Below are 24,054 nucleotides of genomic sequence, written 5' to 3'. Positions count from 1 at the left end.
AAAAGTCAAGAGAAACCGGCGCATTTGGGGACGTTTCTGCGGGATTGGGCCCGGGGCAGTGCATGAGGGGGCCGCAGCTTCCCGCCCACTGAGCCTGAGGAGAGGGCGCGCGGCGGTTCGTCCTCTCCGCACTCGGCTGGTGACGCCTGCAGGGGCGGGGCGGGGCGGGCCCTTTTCTGGCCGGGCCGGGCTGCCGGGTCGTACTCCGGCGGCGACCGTGGCAGCCCCGGCGGAGCGACCCCGGGGTTATGCGCTGGGGTGATGGTCACGCCGGCCGGCGTTTGGTTCCTCCCGCGCCTGGGAGGGAGCCCTCTCCTCGGTCTCCTTCTCCTGCTGCTCTGCTCCGGCGGCAGGTGCCTGCCGCGCCGCCGGCCCGCGGGACCGCCCGTCGTGCTGGGTAAGAGCCCGGAGGGGCGGCGGGGGCCCTGGCGGTGCGTGCGCCGGGTGCTGGGGACCCCGGTCCGGTCCCGCTCTTTCGGCTGGTGCCCCCTGGTAAGGAGGCGGGGGGAGGCCCGGGGCACGGCGGGCTCAGCCGTGGGGTGCTGGGCCCCGCCCGACACCGCTATCCCGGGGTGCTTCGCCCAGCGACCCCGCGTTGTAAGCGCCCCGGGTGCTGCGGGTACCGGGGGTGCCGGTGCCGGGCACGGGAGTGTCTCCTCAGAAATTGGACTCTGGGCCGGCCTCAAGAACTGAATATGCAGGCCCGTGTAGGGGAGGGCACAGGCGTGCTGTGAATGTGGGGTTTGCTGCGCTTGTCAGTGGGAACGGTGAAAATAATGCTCATCTAAATACAGCCTTAGCTCCTAAACTAGCACCGGACCCTCCCTGCTGAAGTTTTCACTCTCTACGAGCCTTTTGTAACAGAGATTGGCACCAGAAGTGGAAGGAGGAGTAACTGGGTGTTAGAGCAGTAAGACTATACTTTAAAAATAGTAAATTCATTTCGTGACACAACAGAACATGAGTATTGGTTGCTTGCCTGGGGTTTTACCTGTTAACAAAGTAATTTGTAATAGATATGTAGAAATATTCATCTAATAGTTACCAGGTGACATTTGTTAGATGCTTTTTGTATCCACTCATAAAATGCATGAATAAATATTAAATGTCTTAACTTGTCCACAGAAATTGTAATTGCTCATTCCAGTACATTAGCTAAGTGGATTTGATGATACTAATGTCAGTAGTAAGTCCTGTGAATGTATTCAGTATGTGATGTGTTCTTATTATGCAACTAACTTTGACGATAAAGGGGGAAGAAAAAGTAAGTAAGTGGGGAAAAATACTGGGAAAAGGATTATCACTGGTATGTCATTTAAGGTCCATTTATTTGTAATAATTTAGGCTCTACTTTGACTTTATTACTACTGTTACAAACTTCTGACGTAAAGGGTAAATGCTAAACAAAAACTTATGAAAAGTGCAGCAGTCTCAAGACCACCACGTACAAAGTCCCAGTTCTTAACGATGGCTGAACTGAGAGGGTGTGGATTTGGACAATGGCCCAAGAGGCTGTTTCAAAATGTTAAGGAAAGTTCTAAGAATTCTGTCTGTGAAGGTTAGAATCAATCTTTTATCCTACCTCTCCTCTCTGTAATGCTGGGCTTTAACAATAAACTTTGGTACTTACTCTAGTGCAAGCTTCTCATGGCAAAGGTGGTAATGATTTGGTTGCTGGTCCAGCATTCAAGTATAGCTTTGTCAAGGATAGCTGTAGTCAAAGTTTTAGAAGATTTAAAAGCAGCTGGGGTAAAGGGATAGTGATCATAGAAGCATGGAATTACTACTGATGGGCCTACTTTAGGTATATATGTACCCCCCTAAGGATGCTTTTAAAAACAAGGCTGTCCTGTGTTTTGTTTTTGTATTTCTGGTCAATACTGTGTGGCTTAGCACTCACTTGTCAATGAAAACAGTATTTCCTTGCTGTGAGAGTAAATTTTCATCAAACACTATATAACTGTTATCTTTTGCTATTTTAGGCAGTGTCTGCATTTTAAAAATTGCTGGTTTCTGCTGCTCAGTCCTGACCTGTCCCGACAGTGAACATTTGATGGGTTTTACCATAAAAAATTTTTCTTGGGTTGTCTGTATGTTTGAGAAAGTAAGCACTCTTAGGGGGTGATTTGCTGTAGCCTCCTACTGTGCAATTTCATGGGGTTTTTTTATATATTGAAACGAATGTTGTTGAAAAAACACCTGCACTAAGAACCCAGCTTCCATTAGCCATGACATGGGCAGTGAAGGTCAAACAAATAGAGGAAGGAGTGACTGTCGGTCACTCGCTGGTTCTGCATGAAATGTTCTCTTCTTGATTCTAGTTAACTTTTCGTGACCTTTTCTTCACCCTTCTTGCATATATGACATGTTAAGATAAGCTTTTTAGGAATTACAGCCATGTGGATAGTAGAAGGTTTTAGGAGAATCATTTAGGGAGGCATCCTAAGTGCTGGCTAAATACAGGTGTTTGGGAAAAGGGAGAAAAACACACTTTGCACTGGAAACACAAATGCAAAAGGAGATGGAGGAATGTATGCAAGGCAGCATTATACAGGCCTGTAAAAGCCTGAGATGGTTTTGGAGCCCATACAAAAAGGGGATACAGAGTTGATCCTCCTAATCTGTCAGGCTGGCATCTAGACTCTTAATTCCTTACATGTTTAGCTTTTAAATGTTTTGTAGTAAGTGTGGTCTCATGATCCAAGTATTCATTCTTAGTCTGTTCAGAAGTTAAAGCTCTTAAGTAGAAAGGGGAGTTAACAAGCTTGGTCCTATTCTGTGCATGGCAAGTTGTCCCTCTTATCTTAAGGAACAGAGAAAGAAGGAATGCTGTTTGAAGGAATGTTGCCCAAGTAGTGATCATTTCATAAGTGTTTTAGACCAGTGATAGTCACAAGACTCAGTATAACTTGCTGTCAATTTCTTTGTGTGTGTAATGATTCCACTTGCAGTTGCAACCTGTGCTTACCCAAGTAATGGAGGAGGAAGAGCAGTAGCTTGCACATGTGGGAACTGCTTTTATGTAAATAAATTTGTACAGGTACAAACAAAAATGATGCTTCTAAGAATGTCTGATCTGAAAGCAGATGAGCTGCTTGAATACAACTTAGTAACTATTGGTGGGAGTTGTGGTGGCAACAACTCTCAGGTGTGTGCAGAGCTCCTGAGAGGGCTCAGGGTGAAGTGTGGTACTGTGAAACAGCTAAGCCAGTATTAAGAGCTCATTGCTGCTCCCTCAGCTTTTCTTGTGCCTACTTATTGGCCACTTTGTGAAGTCATTTGTCTTGCTAAAGCATGAAAAAGTTAACCTGTTAAGGAAGAAGTGATTAATTTTGCAGATGATTTAACTTAGTGGAGGAGCTGGCACAAGGAATGTGGAAAGTGGCACCACTCCATTTAGATTATTTTTTAAGCTGGTCTGAGCATCACCAAATGCTGCCTTACTAGCAGGTGTCTTCTTGTGCCTGAAGATCATGTTTGTATGTACCAAAGGAGCAAGACCAGGGACCAAACTGGCCTGGGCAGTAATTTGCTACAAAATATTGCAGTGCAAATGTTCTGATTTCCCTGTGATTTAAATAGCAAAGCATCAAAGGGCTGTCATATAATAATGGCACTAGAGAAGAAACCTGAGGTAAAAGTCAAAACATTACTTCCAGAATACTGCCTGAAGGCTTGATATCAGAGACACAATGCTCATTAAAATGTAAGGTGATTGTCTTAAACTTCCTTTCAGTTGTTTTGGGGGAAAAGGGGACTATTTTAGATAACGAATTGTGTTCATGCCTGTTCTACAGGTTTCCTAATCAACCAGAACAAGGTATTCACACAGGAAAATCTCCTTTAAGAACCAGGACCACCTGGTTATATCTACTAAATATATATATTTTTTCTTTCTTTGCAAGTACTTCTGGATATCTGCTTCATGTTTACTTGCAATTATAATATTTTTGCACTTTTCTGATCAGCTTGGTTATATATTTGCCACACTTGTCTTCTAATGCTTGAAATAAGAGGTTCCTTTATTTTGAGGCTATTCTTCCTCCGTTTTCTCATATGGTCCATTGATAATCACTATCTTGCATATTATCAATTTTGGAAGCTGATAACCTGTCTTTAAGATCAGCAGTGAATTCACTAACTCTTTACTTTTTAGAGCTGACTCAACACAATTACTATATCAATGTTCTGATACCTTCTGCAAACAATATGTTAGGTACTTGGCTAAAGTTTTCTAGAAAGACACCTAAATGAAGCTTGTTAATTATTGATTTACATGCAAAAGAGGTTTGTCTGTGAATTCCTGCTGACTGCTGGTTGAAGTGTGTGTGCTTGTATGGTCAGCAGGCTAGCTGTCAGGAGTGTTTTAAATGTGTGTGCCTCCTGATCTGTGGTATCTGGGAGTATCATGTGAGATGCCGTTTGTGTTCTTGTTCCTAATTTTAATCAGTAGCCTTTTCTATGGCAATCTATCATTGAGTCTATTAGCTACTTTGAGACATTTTCCCTAGAGATTTGTGGTCAGATTAAATAATTTTTTTTCAGAAAATGCGGTTTGCTTTAAAAGCAAGCTGATTTATAGAACCCAAAAGATGACAGTTATTTGTGGAAATTATACTATTTAAAAAAGTTGAGATAATTGATATATATCTGAAGGCATTTTAGGTAAAAGTAGTAAAGTCACAATTGATTGTCTCTCTTCCACACAAACAATACCACTTCCCCCCACCCTGAATTATTACAGAGGTGCTATTTTTTTTCCAAATGAAATTTAAAATCCTGCTAAGCTTATCTCTGTTTCCTGAGTCATATTAAGACAAGTCATTTTCCAGGGTGCAATTTACTTATTGTCTTCTGCTGGGATCTGTGAATCAGGCATCAAGGCTTAAGCATAATGAAGAGCAGGAGTATACATGTAACCTAAACCTCATTTTTGGAGTTCCCAGGCTTCTCTAAGTCTCACCTTTTTTAAAACTCTCAAATGTAATTTGTAAATATGCTTTCTGTAAATTTTAATCAAAGGAGAACACATCCTGGAATATTTACCAGTTTTTTCAAGGCACTTGAGACCAGAAAAAAAATAGCAAAATAAACTATAAGTGTATTTACACTTATTAGATAATGTATACTCCTAAATAAACTAAGTATAAATTTATACTTGGTTACAATATTAGAAATGAATTCTGTTTGGATTACCATCCCTGTAAAGCATGAGAGTCTGCTAGAATTGATACATAATCAAATTTGGTGAAAACCCTTTTTTTCTGCTGAATAAGAAAACTTCAATATTTCCAAATGTCACATTTCAGAAGTCAACCCATGTAGTACAGAACCTGCAAATTAGGGAAGCATGGGTATTGCTTGTGGTCTTTTCTTAGACATCCATATTTACTGAATATCACTTGCCAGTTACTTTGTACATTTATGGGGTTAGTCTGAGGGCTTTAAAAGGTAAGATCTTTCTAGAAGGTTTAAAGCAAAAAGGCCTAGAAATGATAGGTATTGGTAGATGAGAGATTGAGGAGAAAAATTACTTGCATCTGCCCACAGATACTTTGTGTGTTTAAAAGCAAAGGGAAACATTTTTCTACTGCTTTCAAATTCGATCACAGAAAATTCAGAGGTATGTGCTTAACCTACAGAATTAATCTTCAATGAGGTCTTTTAACCTGTTACTTATCAAAAAGCCACTAAGTAAGTCTCTATCCAAAATGTAAATCATTAACACTTAACTTGTTGGAGGGTAGGGGTATGTGTGAGGACTGAAGATCTTCTGTGTTTCTTTCCATAATCTGAAAAATCAAAATCTGCTTTTAGTTCCCTGTACCTTAATTGTGTACCTTCTTCAGTTGCAGAATATATTTCATAAAATAAAAAAGCAAGTTGTGAATTGGTTATGCGCAGTTTCACTGTTCATATAGAAATGTAAACCTGAAAAGCACACTTCTCTTTATCTTTATAAAGAAACAGGCATCACACCTGTACATGAGATTCTTTTTTCTTTTTAACTGCAGTACTGTATCTTGACACAGGTGGAGCCTGCTCCTTATCATTTGTTTAGAATTAAATAGTCACTTTGCAACTTGTTCCTTTTCATCCTTTGGGTAAAAATTAGTATGTAGGGCTTCACATCTACTCTGAATTGGACACAGGAGTGCAGCTTCTGTCCTCAGGAAGGTTGAGGGTAAACTATTTTAACTAAAAATAAACTTGCAGTTAATCTAAGATCTCAGCCTTCATAATTGTGTGACTTTGTACAGTTTCCTGCTTTCAGTGCTCTTGTTGGTAATTGTATCTTGATTATAATCTTAAATTTCATCAGTTGCAAGTCTTCCTTCTCTGAGCAGATGTGCTTAACTGAGTGCTGTTCAGAAAGCTCAGCAAGTTCTTAAAACTCCAGTACTCCACATGTTTGTCCAAGTTTTTAAAGGTATCTTTGCTGGAAGAACTTCCTTTTTACCAAAGGAAATGAGATTCCAGAACAGAATGTCACTCTTGTACTTTGTTTTGCTTTGAAACTGAACACAAAATCAACCTGTTCTGTTCTTGGCTGGTCTGCTGCTGAAACTGGCCAGCCATGAATGAGTTTTATAAATAGAATTACATTCTGTTCCTTCTCTAATTAAGAACACTGATACAGTATAGGCACGAGACTGTGGAACAAGCAATTGCATTTTAGCTTTATAAAGAAAAAATAAGCAGTATTTTGTGAGGTTACAAGACTGAACTTCAGTAAACTCTTTCTAGGGTATGATGCAATGCTAAAATCTCCCTTACTATGCTTTCCAGTACATCAGAGTCCTTGAGATATGACCTAAAATAAACTGTGGTCGCTACTGTTTGTTGTGGTTTGTTTAGGTTTTTTTAAACACTTCACCTGAGACTCCAAACACTCCCTCACCACTCTACCCACCCCTCTCAAAACAAGCAAACAAAAAAAGAATGAGAAAGTAAGGATAGTTAATAAAGGATAGTTAATAGAAAAATCCCCTGGTATATCTTTTGTAGTTAGGGAATACCTTGCAGTGGCTGAGGGTTGTCCAGACCTATATGGAGTCTGAAGTTTTGTCCATTTTCAGATCTGCAACAAGTGTTTCTCTGAAATCTGGCTTTCCAGTTAAATTAGTTTTTCTACTAAATGATATTATCTCATTCTTTAAATGATTGCCATGTATAGAGTCCTACATTAAATTCTGTAGAACTCAAACTGTTTTGATTAAACAATTTACTGAAGTGGTGGTGGGGTATGGTAGGCCTGCATTTAAAAAATTCAATATTAACCATTGACAGGTAAATAGGATGAGATTATGCACACCCTAATAAGCTGGGGGTGTGTGGATATGAAAGAGGTGGAGGGAACCCTTAAGAAGTGTACAACTCCTGATTTATTTATTTTTTTCTAGCATAGAGGAACTTCATAGTTCCTGGAGTATCTTTGCCTTTCTGGTTTCTGAAGAAGAAATTATTGCTGTATTAAGTATAGCAATGTAAGAAATTTCCCTGAAAACTTGCTGCTGGAAATTGAATCTGTTTTTTTTTTTTTTTAATCTTATTCCTAAATAGAAATAATATTCCCGTCTCCATCTGGTGTTTAATATTGATAAAGTTTCCTTTTCCTTTATTTAAGGAATACTGGCATTTCATATATGCCTTACAAACAGTGCACCTCAGAGAGGGTGCTAATACAAGACCTTTCCTTCCAGTACTACTGATGTGTTAAAAAAAACCCCAAAAAACCCCAACGACAAACATGCCAAAACTGTTGTTGCATCCAAACCTGAATGGAGAAGATATAAAACTATATTTAGATTATTATGCTAGCCAACTATTGTGTAGTAAAGTGCAGAGGTCAAGAAGTGAAAATAAAAAAACAAGTGGAGCTGGTTTAGCTTCTCATATGTTTTTATACATCGAATTGATAGTTTGCGGGTAACTCTAGAAGAGAACAAAGACTTGCATATGTAGTTTTAGTCCACTGAAGAAAAAATCACTTCAGAAAGATGCAGTTTGGGCTTCAAAACCCAGATAATCCTGATAACAAGTGAGACCAGCTGTTTTTCCACACCTATGGCCTAACATGACCCATTCCCACATAGGCTGCTCTTTGAACTGTTGAGCGAGATTTATTCTGTATGATGGAACCCCAGCTAATGAAAACTTTAGAAATCCAAATTTTTTCAGTGGAAACTGTGCATGTGGTACTTTGCAGTATTTTTTTATCCATTTATGAGACTCAGTGGTATCTCTGGATGCAGTGATACTGTATATGAGGGCTACAGTATTAAGATGTGTATTTTTTAATGTAAAATGTTACACGCTTAAAATTGAATAGTCTCCTTTTTTATATCTTTCAGTTCCAGGGGACTTAGGTAATCAGTTGGAAGCAAAGTTAGATAAGCCATCAGTTGTGCACTATCTCTGCTCTAAGAAGACAGACAGTTATTTCACACTCTGGCTGAATTTAGAATTGCTTCTGCCCATCTTCATTGACTGCTGGATTGATAATATCAGGTAAGGTCAGAAATGCTGCTTTTCACAGTTATGTTCTTCCCTTAGACTGACATGCTTTGTACAGAATGGCCACCTTAAACTTTCTTTTCTGAAGCTAAATGAGATAAATGAGTTGGCATCTGCTAGACAGATTAAATAGAATGAATCAGAAGCTGTGACTCAGTTGCATCACGGTAGCTGTTTATCACTGATAAAAAGGAGTTCTCTTACTCTCTTCCACTTTATCTCTTACCAGTAACCCAGTGTTGATTTGGACATTTGTCAGGCAGTTCTCTAGGCTCATTTAAAGCAGAAATTGATGAGATAATTAAGTTTTGATGAGGCAGGAGGTACATTAGGCAGCACAGATGGGCCAGGCAAGAGGAAGGTGAGCTGGCACTTCAGGCAGTGAGTTATTGAGAGCAGTCTCATGGGGAGCTGAGATACATGGGGCACTTCAGGGGCAGTCTGGAAGGCTCTTTTCAGAATTATTTTGTTGTTCAAATCATACAAATACCTCCATGAAAACAAGAAATACTTAGCTTGTGCAACTTCGAGATGGTATTGGAATGTTTCTGTTTGATGAGACTATACCAAGCTGTGCTGAAATTGTACCTCTGCTTTAAGTCTTGCTACATGCCTTACATGTTAAGAGATTTTTGCTCTGTTAAAATTTGAGTAGCAGCTCAGATTCTAAGACCCCATCTAGGGGTAAAAACTTGCATTCATAAATGGCACTTGTATTGATATGATATTAAAGACTACCAACCAGAACCCCAACAACAATCGTAAAAAACCTAAACACACCCTGAGCCAGTGCTCCAGGTTCTACATATCTCAAATTAATTTGAAAAGTATCTACAAAACACTCAATACCTCTGTATTTACTGGGGTACTAATTGTTATTAGTCAAGAAATACCAGGTGCTCCCTTGTGCTGGTATTGGTATTCAAGTTAAACAGAAATTGTTTCTATGTAGGAGACATTTTTTGGCATCTGATTTTACAGGTATTTCATCTTCTATTGCCACCTTCTTGTCAAGTTTTCTTCATTATCTAACTTGATGCATGGTGAAAGGGCACAGAACTATTTTAGTAGTTTTTAATCTAAAGCTGAAGTTGAGCCACAATTCTGCATACTCAAAGTGTCAAATTCTGCATTTAAAGCATTGAACTAATTAAAGCAGTTTGCATTGTGTAACCTCTTAACCATTAGAGTACTCTTATCATATCTGCCAACTCATGTTGTTTTTTGGGATTTTTCTTTCTTCTGGGTAATAGCACTTAAAAGTTCTTGTCACTGCACTCAGAATGTAAGACACAATGTAGCTGAGAGCTGTCATGTGGTAATGCGTGTTTAATGTGGGGTTTTGGTTGGTTTTTAATTTTGTTTTGTTTTTTTTACCCCCTCCCAGGTTGGTATATAATCGAACAAGTAAAGTTACAGAACCACCAGATGGAGTGGATATCAGAGTCCCAGGTTTTGGGCAGACATTTTCCTTGGAATTCCTTGACCCAAGTAAAAGAAGTGTTGGTATGTACAAGCTGTGTCTGAAGTGCTTTGTGACTAGGATTTTTTTACTGTGTCTTCATACAACAAGCTTCTGAAATGTGATTTCAAGCTACAGTTCTATTTAGAAGTAGAAAACCAGAGTATTCTTAATCTTTTTTCCCCAGGGTAGCAGCACATGGCTCATTTTGCTTTGAAGTGTTTGCATTACGTTACATGGTTTTGTCTGTTGATTGGCCTGACTGAGAAGATTCCTTGTTATTTAGCCTTCTGCCCAAAATTGAGTTTGCTGGCTGAAACTTAAATAGGCACTTTGAAGAGAGATGCTTGTGGAAAATGTGTTGAGTAGAAAATTCTGTGACTGAAGCTTGACGAGCAAAACCAAAATAAACCCACTCAGTTTCAGCTTAGTAAAATGTTCTTTGGCCTTAAGAATGAGTTAATGGGGATATGGTGACTACACAATCTGTAGTTCCCAGTCTTTTGTCAGTGTCAATTAATTACATCTGTGCTGTGAAAGATTCCTGCATTATACTCTGTGTGCAGGTTTTTTGTTTAGTGTTCTTCTAGAAATCATCTTTCAGAAAACCTAGGCTCTGATAAGCTTTTGTGAGGAGTCATGAGGTATTGCTGAGGTCGTGAGTAGTTTATTAAGTCACTAATGCACAGAGCTTCACATACTTCAATGCATGGATTTCTTTTTCTTTTCTGTAGGCAGCAGTACCCAAAAGGGCAGTAATGTGTTCAGTGATCTTTACTAGATTACTGTTATAATTAGAACAGAGCCATATTTAAAATAGCCTATGTTCACTTCAGGGACTATATGATAAACTTTCAAGATTACCAAGTGAGATTCTGCTCAGATCTTAAATATGACAATGATATTCAATAGGATGTTTTAAAACTTAATTTTTCAAAATGTTGCTAGCTGCATTTAATTGTGGTAATACCCACAGAATCATGGAATAATTCTGATTGGAAAAGACCTTTAAGATCCAGCCATTAACTGAACTCTGAGTCCAGTGCTAAACCATGTTCCTAAACACCACATCTACATGTCTTTTCAATACTGCCAGGAGTAGTGATTAAACTACCTCCTTAGGCAGGCTATCCAGTGTTTAATAACCCTTTCAGTGAAGAAGTTTAAAATATATAAAAATAATATCCAATCTTCCATCTTATGTATGAAGGCTAGTAATATGTAACATCTTCCTATAGAGTCAGTCTACAAATATTTCCCTTCCTTGCTATTAAATCATTAGGTTCAGTCACTGAAGTTTTAGCCAGCTACCTGATAGATGGAAAATGAGTTTTTTGGGGTAGTTTCCAGTATTTTGTCCTGGGGTAAACTGGAAGCATTTTTTTCTAAGAATAAATGTTGGTGAAGTCCAAGCCAACCTTTACCAATGGATTGTATACCCTGCCTGAAGATATGTTGCACTCAACAAAAGCTGGGTCTCTGATGTAGTAATTCCGAGGTGTGTTCCTTAGATTCAGGGTAAGATGCATTTCTGCTGAGGAAAATTGATCTGTTCTGTGTATGCCACATTTTCTACCACACTTGTTTGATAGATCAGCTAACTAGTGAAATATGTGATAATGGTATTTGTTCACTGTTGAGCATAACTCATTTTAATATGCAGCTTTCTAGATTGTCAGAGATTAAAGAGGACAGTTTGAATGCCTATATATATGGTATCAAAGATAATGCCTCTAGAGCTTAGTTTGTTTCACAATAGTGTCTGATGGCTGTTTCTAATTTTAATCTTTTCACTATTCTGTTTCTCTCTTATCTGTTGTCTGCAGGCAGTTACTTTTATATGCTGGTGCAGAGTTTGGTAGATTGGGGCTACAAACGTGATGAAGATGTAAGAGGAGCACCTTATGACTGGCGAAAGGCACCAAGTAATTAATATTGTTCCTTGGACAAAATTTTGACTCTTGCATCCAGAAAGTGTTGTTTTGGGTCTCTTCTCCCATCCCACCTGTACAATTACATTTAAAACCTTACTTACACTAAAACCTTTTAACTAGTTCTTGGGTTCTTGGGTACCCTGGACCAAAACTACCCACCCCTCCTACTTAATACCGGAATATAATCTAAGCCTGCAATATTAATTCCACAGGCAGTTTCCAAAATTAACCTTTTGAAGAATTGTGAAGTCCAGCATTTACAATTAATGTAACTGTGTAACCTGTGTCTCTTTACTTTAGATGAGAATGAAGACTATTTTGTTGCCCTTCGCAAGATGATAGAGTTAATGTACGAGCAGTATGGAAGTCCTATTGTTTTAATAGCCCATAGTATGGGTAACATGTACACCCTCTACTTCCTCAACCACCAGACTCAGGATTGGAAAGACAAGTACATAAAGGATTATGTGTCTTTAGGTGCTCCCTGGGGAGGAGTGGCTAAAACTCTCCGTGTGCTGGCTTCAGGTAGGTAATTTGAGGGTTTGCAAGGTATTTTGCTGGTAATGCAAGATACTAATTAGACTGTTAACTGTAAGACTGGAGGATGAGAGTTTAAGATACTATGAAGAAAAACATAATTTTTTCGTAAGTGATGGCAGCTTGATGTTTCAAGCCTTGTGACCAGACTGACACATGGGAGTAAATGAAGTTTTTTATATCCCTTAATTTCTCCTCTTGAGCTTTCCTAGCCTCTTTCTAGCAGATTCTTGTGTCATCTGCTGTTTGGCCTGTTATCTTCTGCCAAGGTCATTTCTGCCTCCAGACTGATTGTGCTCTATTCATATTTCAAAGCTAACAAGGACTCCTGGGCATCCAGTAGTTTTCTTTTGATTAATGATCATACAGCTGATTGAAATTTACAGTAGCTGTGGTGGTGAAGGGATGCCCACAGGACAAATGCATATTGAAAGGTGTAACTCTACAGATGAGGAAAGTGAATCTTTTATATCTTGGGTTTAGGATACTAGATATACCTAATGTTAAGAAAAAATAAATTAAAAATTAAAAAAAATACAGAAGCATAATGTATTTCACTAAGTAACTGCTAATGACTCATAGAAAAGGTTCACTTACCCCACTGTGTGATACTATAGTTATTTCATGTGCTTTGAGATTTAGTTATTCATATTTCTGGTTTGGTTTTTTAGCTTGTTTCTGACTTGTTAGCTTTGTTTATCACTATTTTCTTCCTAAACTAAGCTGACATCAGAAATTGCAGTTCATCAAAATGCAGAACTCACAGCAAGTGCCAGTCATGCATGGACTGATCAAAGAACATTTTGCTTAGCAAAGGCATTTGGTTCAGCACAGTTCAGTTACTAATTAGAAAACAGAAATTGGATGTTTGTATTGAGTTGTACACTGTTAAATCTATTGCAGTGGCACTGTAAAAACTGTTTTCCCTTTTCCCACAATCTTTGACAAGTTTGCATGCTACAGAAGTGTTGAAGTGAACAATGTTAATATCCTCTCAAAATTCCACATGATTATATAAAATGTCAGTTCCATATTTGTTGGATTAAACTTGTGTGCTTTATATCTTGAATTTCCTCTAAGATGTAGTACTTTTAAACTGCATCTGTTCTACAAAACTCCATATTTTAGACCAAAAATCTAAGAATCATGTAGGAAAGTTAAATGGGCAAAACATAATATCAGAATGCACATTTTAAAGCTAGTTCTCTCTGAAATACCTGTGGTAAATCACCCCCAGAAGGCATTAACACTGGATGACAATAGTCTGTTAAAGAGTTTCTAAAATTGACATTATCAGGGTGCTAGTATGCAAAAGAGTTGTTGCTTTAAAGAAGAAGACTGCATTGCTGCAGGAAAGGCAAGGCAAGCTAAGCTGTCAATGCATCCTTTCTGCTCCCATTCCTGTTTATAATATGGTAATGATTAGGAACGTCATCTCAAATCCATGTGTGTCATCATAGTGCTGAACAGTGCATGGGTGGAATAATTTACTGTAGATCATGAGTGATACTTTCTGCTACTTACTCATGTGCTTTGCAGGATCAATACATTTATCATAACAATTCCAGTGTCAATAAAGTGAGGCTATGCTTCCCACTACAGCAAGCAAAGACAAAATTGACTGTGGTAGTTTGTTGTCAGCTTAAGATGCTAGCAATGTCTTCCTTAGGCTTAATATTTTGTCAATTCAGAGGAAGGGGAAGAGTTTGATAAGCATTTGTAAGAGTTCTGTAAGAGCAGGATGAAATAGTCAGGCTCTGTGTTTGATTATTCTGCCAGAAATAAATCTTCTACGCATTCCTTTCATTGCTCAGTTCAGAATGTGGGGCTTCTGTGCTGAAAGCTGCCAAGTCGTATTCAGTAGCTTAGTGGTGAGCGTGCACAGTAAGGTCTTTACACCACAGAATAACATGAAACATTTTTCTTGACTTCTGTAAATTTTTTATTTCAGTGGTACACAAGAAATGTTTCCCTCTAGTCCCAAAGATGGCATGAAGCAATAGTGCCACCTTATGGAACTGAGAGAGATACTTTGGTGCTATTTCAGAAGTAGTGGTTTCAGTGTCAGTATTTCAATTTTTATGGTGTGGTTGACCTGCAGTACTGGCATGGTGTAACCACCTGGGCATAATAATGGAAAATCTGATTCAAAGTTCTGCTGAAAAAAGAATTGAGGTGTCCCAGCCATTATGATAATGGAAAATAGGTCTGATCAGACAGTCATTTGGCTGCCTACTAAGCAGCTTTTAATTCCGTGAAGATGCATGAACAATGGTTAAAACATAAAGAAAGAAGCATATTGATTATAAATTAGCACTGTGTTAGTCTGAATCATCTTTGGAACAAACTAAGAAGAAAACAATGGACTTATGTCTACAAAGAAATTCTCAGTGTTTTGGTCAAACAGTAGTTCTGTAGTAAGATTAAGCTTAAATTTGGTAAAATGTGACAATTTTGTGGTTTAATATGTATTGGATAATTTAAGACCTCTATTGATAATAAGCTCTAGCTCTCTAGATTTATTTTATATTAAGAAAAAATTATGACTTGAAAAGGTTTGTCCAAGCACAGTAATTATCAACTGTAATTATCACTCTTTAGAAAATTCTTGGGTTTTTTTTTTTTTTTCTCCCTTCTGCCTGGCAAGGATGTAGTTTAGGTTACCAGAGTTGCTAGAAAATACTAGTGCTGCATTAGAGAACCTGTGTTCTGAGCAACACAAGTATTTGAGCAGTCTTGAAATGCTGACTGGAAGGGAAGGTGCTGATACTGGTGGCTCTTCATGATTCCAACCAGAAGCCAACAAGTTCTAAATCTTCTTTCGCTCTAGTACAAGTGTCTCTACTTGTACTGAATTGGTTATTGAGTGCAGCATTCCTGAGAGGGTAAGCAGAGACAGTAATGCTTGCTATGCTTCTGTTTCCTTTTATGACAAGTTATCTTTTGAGCTAACTATTAAATCTGCCATTTTCTTTCAGTTGTAGGCATGTTCTGGTAGGTTTCATCACAAAGGGAGTGTGTAAACTGGTAAAACACTATGCTATACAGAAAGTAAACCATACAATAATTTGCAAAGTTAGTCTGAATAAAATGCTGCTACTTTGCTTGCTTTCTGCAAAAGTTTAAACTATTTAAGTCTATAAAGTCCTTTCATAAGTTCCTATGTGTGTGGATAGTAGTATTTATCTGTTCTGTCAGCAGGATCTAGGTACCAGAATTGCTGTGTAATAAATTTCCAGGAGAGATTTAAGATAAAATTTCCAGGTGGTGTAAATAATGACCAATAAAAGCTGATTTCTTTCTTGTCTGCTGTATTTTCTCCTGTAAAAAGCATATTGAAAAGGCAGAAGTGTAGTTGATTTGTCAGTAAGCCATTCATCAACTTGCATTTAAATTCACTATCAGAAGTTTGCTGTAATTAATTATCAAGGCAATAAAAATGAGGAAAAGTTGCTCGACTTGTCACTGTAAGCAAAGGGAATAATCTCCATGTTATCACAGAATGGTAACAATTGCAGCTGCTTGATGTTCATGCACTGCCTTTGTGAGTAATGAAGTTTTTTGTGGTTTGTTTGTTGTTTTTTTTTTTTTAAGGTGACAACAACAGAATACCTGTGATCAGCTCGCTGAAGATCAGAGACCAGCAGAGATCAGCAGTTTCCACAAACTGGATGCTCCCTTACAACTACACGTGGCCTCCAGACAAAGTCTTTGTGAGCACACCTGCAGCTAACTACACTCTTCGGGATTACCGAAAATTCTACAGGGACATCAATTTTGAAGATGGTTGGCTCATGAGACAAGACACTGAACCCCTGGTTTACCAGATGACACCTCCTGGTGTGCGCATACACTGTCTCTATGGTACTGGCGTTGAAACACCCGATTCTTTCCACTATGAGAGTTTTCCTGACAAAGAACCCAAGATTTTTTACAGTGATGGAGATGGTACAGTAAACTTACAGAGTGCCTTGCAATGTCAGAAGTGGGTGGACATGCAAAAACAGAAAGTGGTGGTATTGGAGCTTTCAGGAAATGAGCATATTCAAATGCTGTCCAATAATACTACTATCTCCTATGTGAAAAAGCTGCTCTTTGATTTGTGGTGAATTGTGTTGACATATTCTCCTCACCTGTGATGCCTTCCCTTAATTATGGGGAAATGCCTTTTAATCCCTTGATATTTAGGTATCGGAAATATTTATTTTGTGTTTTTGGTTTTTTTTAAGGCCTTGTTCCAGAAGTTCTTTGGTGTTCTAAATGATTGTTTGTCTCTGATTTGTGTTTATGATGCCTCATGGTATTTTGACATTCTGCAGATTCGGTCAAATATGCATTTTGGTGCCTCTCGTGCTGTGTCCAATGTTCATACAGTGTTTCACTCAGAGATTGTGCAGCACCTTCCTTGCACACATGACATAGAATAACAAACACCCGAGTTCCTCTGTGTGATCTTCGCAGGGTTTGGAGTGAGAGTTAGGAAGGACTGCAATTTCAAATGCTTGGAGAACAAGAAAGGATGCTAATTTGGGAAGCACAGTGAAGTTAAAAAAACATCTTGTATATTCTGATTCACAGTTCCCAGTACCTTGGGTTGTAAATGTGCAGATCTACTTGGTAAGATAGGGAAGGGTATTGCACTGCCTTTGTCATACCCAGCCTTTCATTACATACTCCACACTCCTTTTGGGAAAAGAGGTGTGTGAATTACATGAAGCTGCTTATTGGGTACCTTTTTGGTTTTCAGTGCTTTGGTTTGTTTTTTTTTTTTAAGGAAGAAAATGTTTGCTTATCAACTTCCACACCTTGATTTATAATCTGGAGTCTGAGGAATTGTGCTTTATTTATCAGGGAGGAAAAGAAGCTAAACAGTGGCTGGTGCTTTCAATGACTGTGTGGAGTAGCACAAATTAAAGCTAAATTAATTGAATACTGGCAAACAATCCATACAGTGCAAAATTGCATTTGTGAGTGAAAAATTATCTCCTGTTGTGGGAATTATAATCTGTGTTGTGGGAATGATAATCTATGGTGGGCATAAACTCAAAGAAAAGTGAACTTCCTGAAATTGTGTGGGAAATGGAAACTAAAATAATAGTGTGAAGTACAAACCTTGTTCTCAGTCAAATAGTTATGCTCTGATCCAGTTACTGACCAAGTAGTGATTGGAGCAACATTGCATTCAGCTGAAAAGAAGCTTTACATTTTAAGAATGAAATTCACTTCCCATAGACTAAATATCATTATCACTGTTTTCATAAGCTGTTCCTTAAATGTTTATATAAATTGCTAAAACATGCAACTCTTTCAATTTCCTACAGTATTGTTTTAACTCAATGTTTAAAAAAAAATTTCAACTGATTGCCACAAAAAATACAGCTTAGAGGCCATCATATTTACAACCGTGATTACAAAAGTGCTGTTGGAGAAATAGTTTCACTTGAAGATTCTCTTGCTTGCTTTAAAACCAGTCACCCAGTTAGATTGCACTTAGTTTTCTGAAAACACAATTTTGAATGCTTTCAAAATGCTAGGTCCTCCAAGAGAAATGCTTCAAGAGTTTCAGAAACTTATCAGAAGTACTGAGGATTCATTGAGGATTTCATTCCTTAAAGTGAAGTTGTCTAGAGAGCAAAGCTTTTAAAGTATTTTGGGAGCATGCATAAAATGTTTGCTGCCATGAAGTGTGTCAGTGAGATGTGTTGAAATAACAGGCTTGAACTCCTTACTACTGTAGAATGCAAGCATTTTGGCCCAGGAAGCAGGTTTAAGGCTTTTTAAGTTATAATTCAGAAATGGCTTGCAAATTGAGAATGACTTGATCTGGGGCCATGCATAAGCTAAATATCTTCTGAGGTTTTAACTTCTTTATGGAGCTTCATTTCTCCCCCTGCATTTTCCCTATTACTGTTGTTAAGGGAGAGGACATATATTCCTAATTTTAAAAAGTAAATGTTTATCTTGTCATCAGTTGCCCAGGAACCTAAAGTTCAGCAGCAATATTGCCCAGACTTTTCCAAAGTACTGAGATGCCCCATGTAATTTGTAATTACCAATTGTTAAAATGAAACAAAACAAGCAAACAAAAAGCAACAAAAAAACCCCACAAGAAAAGCCCTTTAGCTGAGTGTTAAGTTTTATGCAGGGCTGACAGCTGGATAAGCTTCAAGAGTGTGTTCCAAGATTGCTCAAAGTTAAAGCTCTTCCTGTGGTCTGACTCAATTTTTAAATGCATTTCTATGTTACAGAAGAAATTACAGAAAGCAGCTTATCACAATCTATTTCTTGCTAAAGTAGAGTGCTTATTAATAGGCACTGGAAGGAGCAGAACTGGAGGCTGTATTACAGGCTGCTAAGAAGTTTGTGAAGGGCTGAAAAAATGAGAAGTTTCTGGAGAAAGTTTCTAAGCTTCATTTAGATCCTTACCTATTAATTGCTGGCATTTTTGGTCTCATGCAAAGAGTTTAGTTTCAGGATTCTTTGTGATTTAAAGTTCCAAAATTATTCCAAACAATGGGGTTTTTTAGATTTTTTTTCCCCTTTGCTACTTTTTGAATACTACATCTTGTGCCTCAAAAGAAAAAAATCATCTCATTCTCTTTAATTTTGGCAACTTAGTACATGGTTTCTGAGATCAGCTGACTGGGTCTTTTAACCTAAAGGTTGGTAAATTAACATTCCATTAATAGGCAAGCTCAAGAGTGTGTCTCTTTAAATACACTTGTGTTAATTAACATGGTGGTATAAATCGGGCTGAAAGTTTTCCAGGGCTGCTTTTATTTGGTTTTATGTTTGTCACTGTTAAGCTTTGTTGTGCAAGAATGTGCATATTTGAGTTGTAATTACTCTAAGTTAGGACAAGCCCTGTGCTTCTGTTGGGGGTTTGATTGGATGAGATGGCTTCTGCAGACAATGTCTTCTGTTGCTTTATGTCCAGAACTTTTTTTTTTTCTACCAAATCACCTTCAGCCCTCTCATTTTCAGTTTCTCAGCAGGGTGAGAAGTGCTTACCCTCCATGGCATGTTTCTCTACAAGGCAAGAGTGTCTGGCATTACTGTTACTGGCCTGCTAGAGCTCTGTGCTCTTGAGCATTCTATATTATTGTGGGTTGAGAGGTCTTGAAGAAAGAATTTTTGAAAGGACAACGTGGTGCTTTTTGAAGAGGAATAACTCAGGTGCTTTGCCACACTGCATGGGTGAAATGTTTGAATTTACCAACATATCTTTGTTATATATAACATGTATCAATCACTCTCTCTTTTCATGACCTTTACTTGGTTTTATTCTTCTAGAATACTTTCAGAAGCCAAAAATAGTCTTGAGGACCAAATGTGGTTTTTTTTTTCAACAAAATGTATAGAAAATACTGAAGAAGCTTTCGCTGTAATTTTAATACTTCTGAAGAGGTTCAGAGTCACTATGTGATTCTGTTTAAGAACAGAAGGCTTCAATAACTAGCAATAATTGCAAAGGATTTGCAGACCAAAGGAAGGAATGTTTGGTATTAAGGTAGTTCTTGGAGCACACAATGTGTTCAAGGCCCTCCTAAATTCAGGGAATGTTTGGCAATGACTTTGCTGCTCTACACTAACAGTATTTTGTATGGAACATTCTGAGACCTAGCATTTTATATGCTCTTTTTTTTGTGTATGAATGTTCAATAGATTTTGAATATTTTATTGTCAGACTTTGATAACATAATAAAGTTGATCTAATACAGCTTGTCTCCTGATGCAGTAGTGTTGTAATAGTGTGTTGTCTCGGGGCTCAGATGCAATGCCAAGTTGTTGCTGTTTTTCTTCCTCATGAATTCTTGGTGTCTGGTTTTCTCACAGTAATTGGAACTTGGTTCATCTTGCATAGAATCATAGAATCAGACAGGTTGGAAAGGACCTCTGAGATCATCAAGTCCAGTCCTTAATCCACTACTGCTGTGGTTCCCAGACCATGGCACTGAGTGCCACATCACTCTCTTAAAAACGTCCAGGGAAAGAGAACCCACCACCTCCCTGGGCAGCCCATTCCAATGCCTGATCACCCTCTCTGTAAAGAATTCCTTCCAATTATCCAACCTAAATCTCCCCTGGCAGAGCTTAAGCCCATGGCCTCTTGTCTGACTGAGAGCTGCCAGCTGCCCTGGCTCCAACCTCCTTTCAGGGAGTTGTAGAGAATGATGAGGTCTCCCCTGAGCTTCCTCTTCTCCAGCCTGAACACCCCGAGCTCCCTCAGCCCTTCCTCACAGGACTTGTGCTGGATCCCTTCACAGCCTCCTTGCTCTTCTCTGGACCTGCTCCAGCACCTCAATCTCCTTCCTGAGCTGAGGGGCCCAGAACTGGACACAGGACTCAAGCTGTGGCCTCACCAGGGTTGAGCACAGGGGCAGAATCCCTTCCCTGGACCTGCTGGCCACGCTGTTAGAAGGGACCTCAAAAGATCATCTAGTCCAACCCCCCCTGCCAGAGCAGGGCCACCTAGAGTACCTCGCATAGGAACGTGTCCAGGCGGGTTTTGAATGTCTCCAGTGAAGGAGACTCCACGACCCCCCTGGGCAGCCTGTTCCAGGGCTCTGTCACCCTTACAGTAAAAAAATTTTTCCGGATATTCAACTTGAACCTCCTATGCTCCAATTTACATCCATTACCCCTTGTCCTATCACTGGTCACCACTGAGAAGAGCCTAACTCCTTCTCCTTGACACTCACCCCTTACATATTTGAAAACATTGATGAGGTCTAAGTCTAAGTCTCCTTTTCTCCAGACTAAAGAGACCCAGCTCCCTCAGCCTTTCCTCATAAGGGAGATGTTCCACCCCCTTAATCATCTTAGTAGCTCTGTGCTGGACTCTTTCAAGCACTTCCCTGTCCTTCTTGAACTGAGGGGCCCAGAACTGGACACAATACTCCAGGTGCGGCCTCACCAATGCAGAATAGAGGGGGAGGAGAACCTCCCTTGACCTACTAACCACACCCTTTCTAATGCACCCCAGGATGCCATTGGCCTTCTTGGCCACAAGGGCACATTGCTGGCTCATGGTCATCTTCTTGTCAACCAGGACCCCCAGGTCTCTTTCACCTACACTGCTCTCCAGCAGGTCAGCCCCCAACCTATACTGGGACATCGTGTTGTTCTTCCCCAAATGCAAAACTCTACACTTCCCCTTGTTGAATTTCATCATGTTTCTCCCTGCCCAACTCTCCAGCCTGTCTAAGTCTCTCTGAATGGCAGCACAGCCTTCTGGTGTGTCAGCCACTCCTCCCAGCTTAGTGTCATCAGCAAACTTGCTCATCCAAGTCGTTGATGAAGATATTGAACAACACCGGTCCCAGTACCGACCCCTGAGGGACTCCACTAGTCACACACCTCCAACCAGATTCTGCCCCATTGACTACAACTCTCTGACTCCTTCCTTTCAACCAGTTCCTGATCCACTTCACTACCTGATCACCAAACCCATACTTGATCAACTTATCTACAAGGATGCTGTGAGAGACGGTGTCAAATGCTTTACTGAAATCAAGATAAACCACATCTACCGCTCTTCCATCATCTATCCACCTAGTAATTTCCTCATAGAAGGCTATGAGGTTAGTCAAACATGATTTACCCTTGATAAAACCATGCTGACTGCTCTTGATGACCCCCATGTCCTTGATATGCCTGGAGATAGTGACAAGAACAAGTTGTTCCATCACCTTTCCAGGGATGGAGGTGAGGCTGACCGGTCTATAGTTACTCGGATCCTCCTTCTTGCCCTTCTTGTAGACTGGAGTGACATTTGCTATTCTCCAGTCCTCAGGCACCTCTCCTGTTACCCATGACTTACTGAAGATGATGGAGAGTGGCCTAGCAATGACCTCCGCCAGCTCACTCAGCACCCTTGGATGCATTCTATCTAGAAGGATTCCATAAGAAGGCCATTGGCCTTCTTGGCCACCTGGGCACACTGTTGGCTCCTGTTCAGCTTCCTGTCAGTCCAGACTCCCACGTCCCTTTCTGCCACTCTGTGCCCAGCCTGGAGCTCTCCATGGGGTTGTTGTGGCCAAGGTGCAGGACCCGGCACTTGGCTGTGTTGAACCTCATCCTGTTGGAATCAGCCCAACTCTCCAGTCTGTCCAGGTCCCTCTGCAGAGCCTTCCTGCCTTCCAGCTGATCCACACTTCCCTCTCCATCCACCCATCTTAGTGTCATCTGTGAATTTGCTAATGGTAGACTCAATCCCTTCATCTAAATCATTAATGAACTTACAAATACACATACTATTTTGTGGTACATTTCAAGTTCTCTGTTAACTGTTCTTGAATTTTTGGTGATGTGGAACTGAAATTACTCCATTTCTTTTGTTTGCTTCTTTCTTGCTTATCTCATATGGAAAAAAAAATTTCTTCGGATGATTCATATGTTCAGGTAATAATTTTGAACTTAGTCATTCAATTCTGAGGTGTCCTAAATGCTTGCAGTTGCCTCTATACTGTTTGTTTCCATACTGAGCTACAAACCCATGCATGCTGACCAAACAGTTTCATGGCTGTATGAAACAGTTTTTACAATAAATATAGTGCATTGTAGCTCTGAAAAAATTCCTGGAAATTATGTTCCTTATCAAAGCCTGTTGGGCAAGCATAAGTCCCTCTAGTGGCTGGCCTAGATGCTTCACCAACCCTATATTACTAATTGCTTTTAACTCTTAAGGAAAAAACAATGAGGCTGAAATTTGCCTTATGTGGGCTTTTTACACGATAAAAACTGTAACACAGTGTGTGATAGTGACTGCTGCTCCTGTCTGTACCCTAGATCCCAGTTAAATGAACAGATTGTCCTAGTACAGCTCAAGCCTTTCTCAAGGTTCATTTACACGATATGATTGCAGGAGAAAGGAAAATATGGCTTTCCTCCAGCTCCCTATTAAAATGGAGAAAGTTCTGCACTGGAACACTTCTTGGAAGAAGCTGAGAAGGCTGAGAGCCCAAAGAGGCAGGGACTGAATGATAATGGGGCCTGGCTAGAGTGATGCCAAGCTATTTGAAAGACTGGTTTCCCATGTAATGCAACAATATTTATGTAACACTGGTACTTGCTCAGGTTGTGAATCTTTAAAGTAACAAAGTTAAGAGTTGCCTGTTATTTGCTGCTATTTTGCTATGCTAAATGTTTATGTTAAGGATGTGCTTACAGTTTTGAGAAACTATGTTGACATTCTCTTTTCCATGAACTACAGTTTTCCTCCAGAGTTCTAGCTTTGTAATTTCCTTGGTTTTAAAACTAATATACATTGTGGTCATTCAAATGAACAAATGAGAGGTAACTGGAATGCTTAGTTCCCAAATCAGCATTCTTCAGGCAAAAGCAGAATGTAATATGAGCCCAGGAAATCAAAGAAAATCTTATGCAATGATTTACTCAAGATACTGATCAACTTTGTCTTAATGATTTGTCTATATTGATGTTGTCTAAACATTTTCTAAACCATGCAGCATCTGAGCAGAATACCCCAATCCTGAACTCTTTTCTTTCTTCTGCAACAGGTGTCACTAATTTTGTGTGAAATAATCTAGCACTAGTTCTCAAACAATTGAAGTTTAAGTTAATCCTTACAGTCCAGAATAT

The 24,054-nt window shown here is 39.4% G+C and overlaps 1 protein-coding gene across 1 annotated transcript; it reads left to right on the top strand.

The window, feature by feature from the left end:
* The first annotated feature begins 177 nt into the window (after positions 1-177).
* On the top strand, positions 178-20,183 carry PLA2G15 (phospholipase A2 group XV). The gene is made up of 6 exons (XM_030457603.1): positions 178-397; positions 8,355-8,511; positions 9,905-10,023; positions 11,806-11,904; positions 12,214-12,438; positions 16,045-20,183. The coding sequence occupies exons 1-6, from the start codon at positions 262-264 to the stop codon at positions 16,557-16,559; spliced, it is 1,251 nt and encodes a 416-aa protein (XP_030313463.1). The 5' UTR covers positions 178-261; the 3' UTR covers positions 16,560-20,183.
* Positions 20,184-24,054: the final 3,871 nt, after the last annotated feature.

Source organism: Calypte anna, chromosome 11 (assembly GCF_003957555.1).
Source record: "Calypte anna isolate BGI_N300 chromosome 11, bCalAnn1_v1.p, whole genome shotgun sequence".
In the NCBI taxonomy this organism is placed as follows: Eukaryota; Metazoa; Chordata; class Aves; order Apodiformes; family Trochilidae; genus Calypte; species Calypte anna.
Note: the sequence above shows the minus strand (reverse complement) of the source record. Positions and strands in the feature narration are given on the sequence as shown.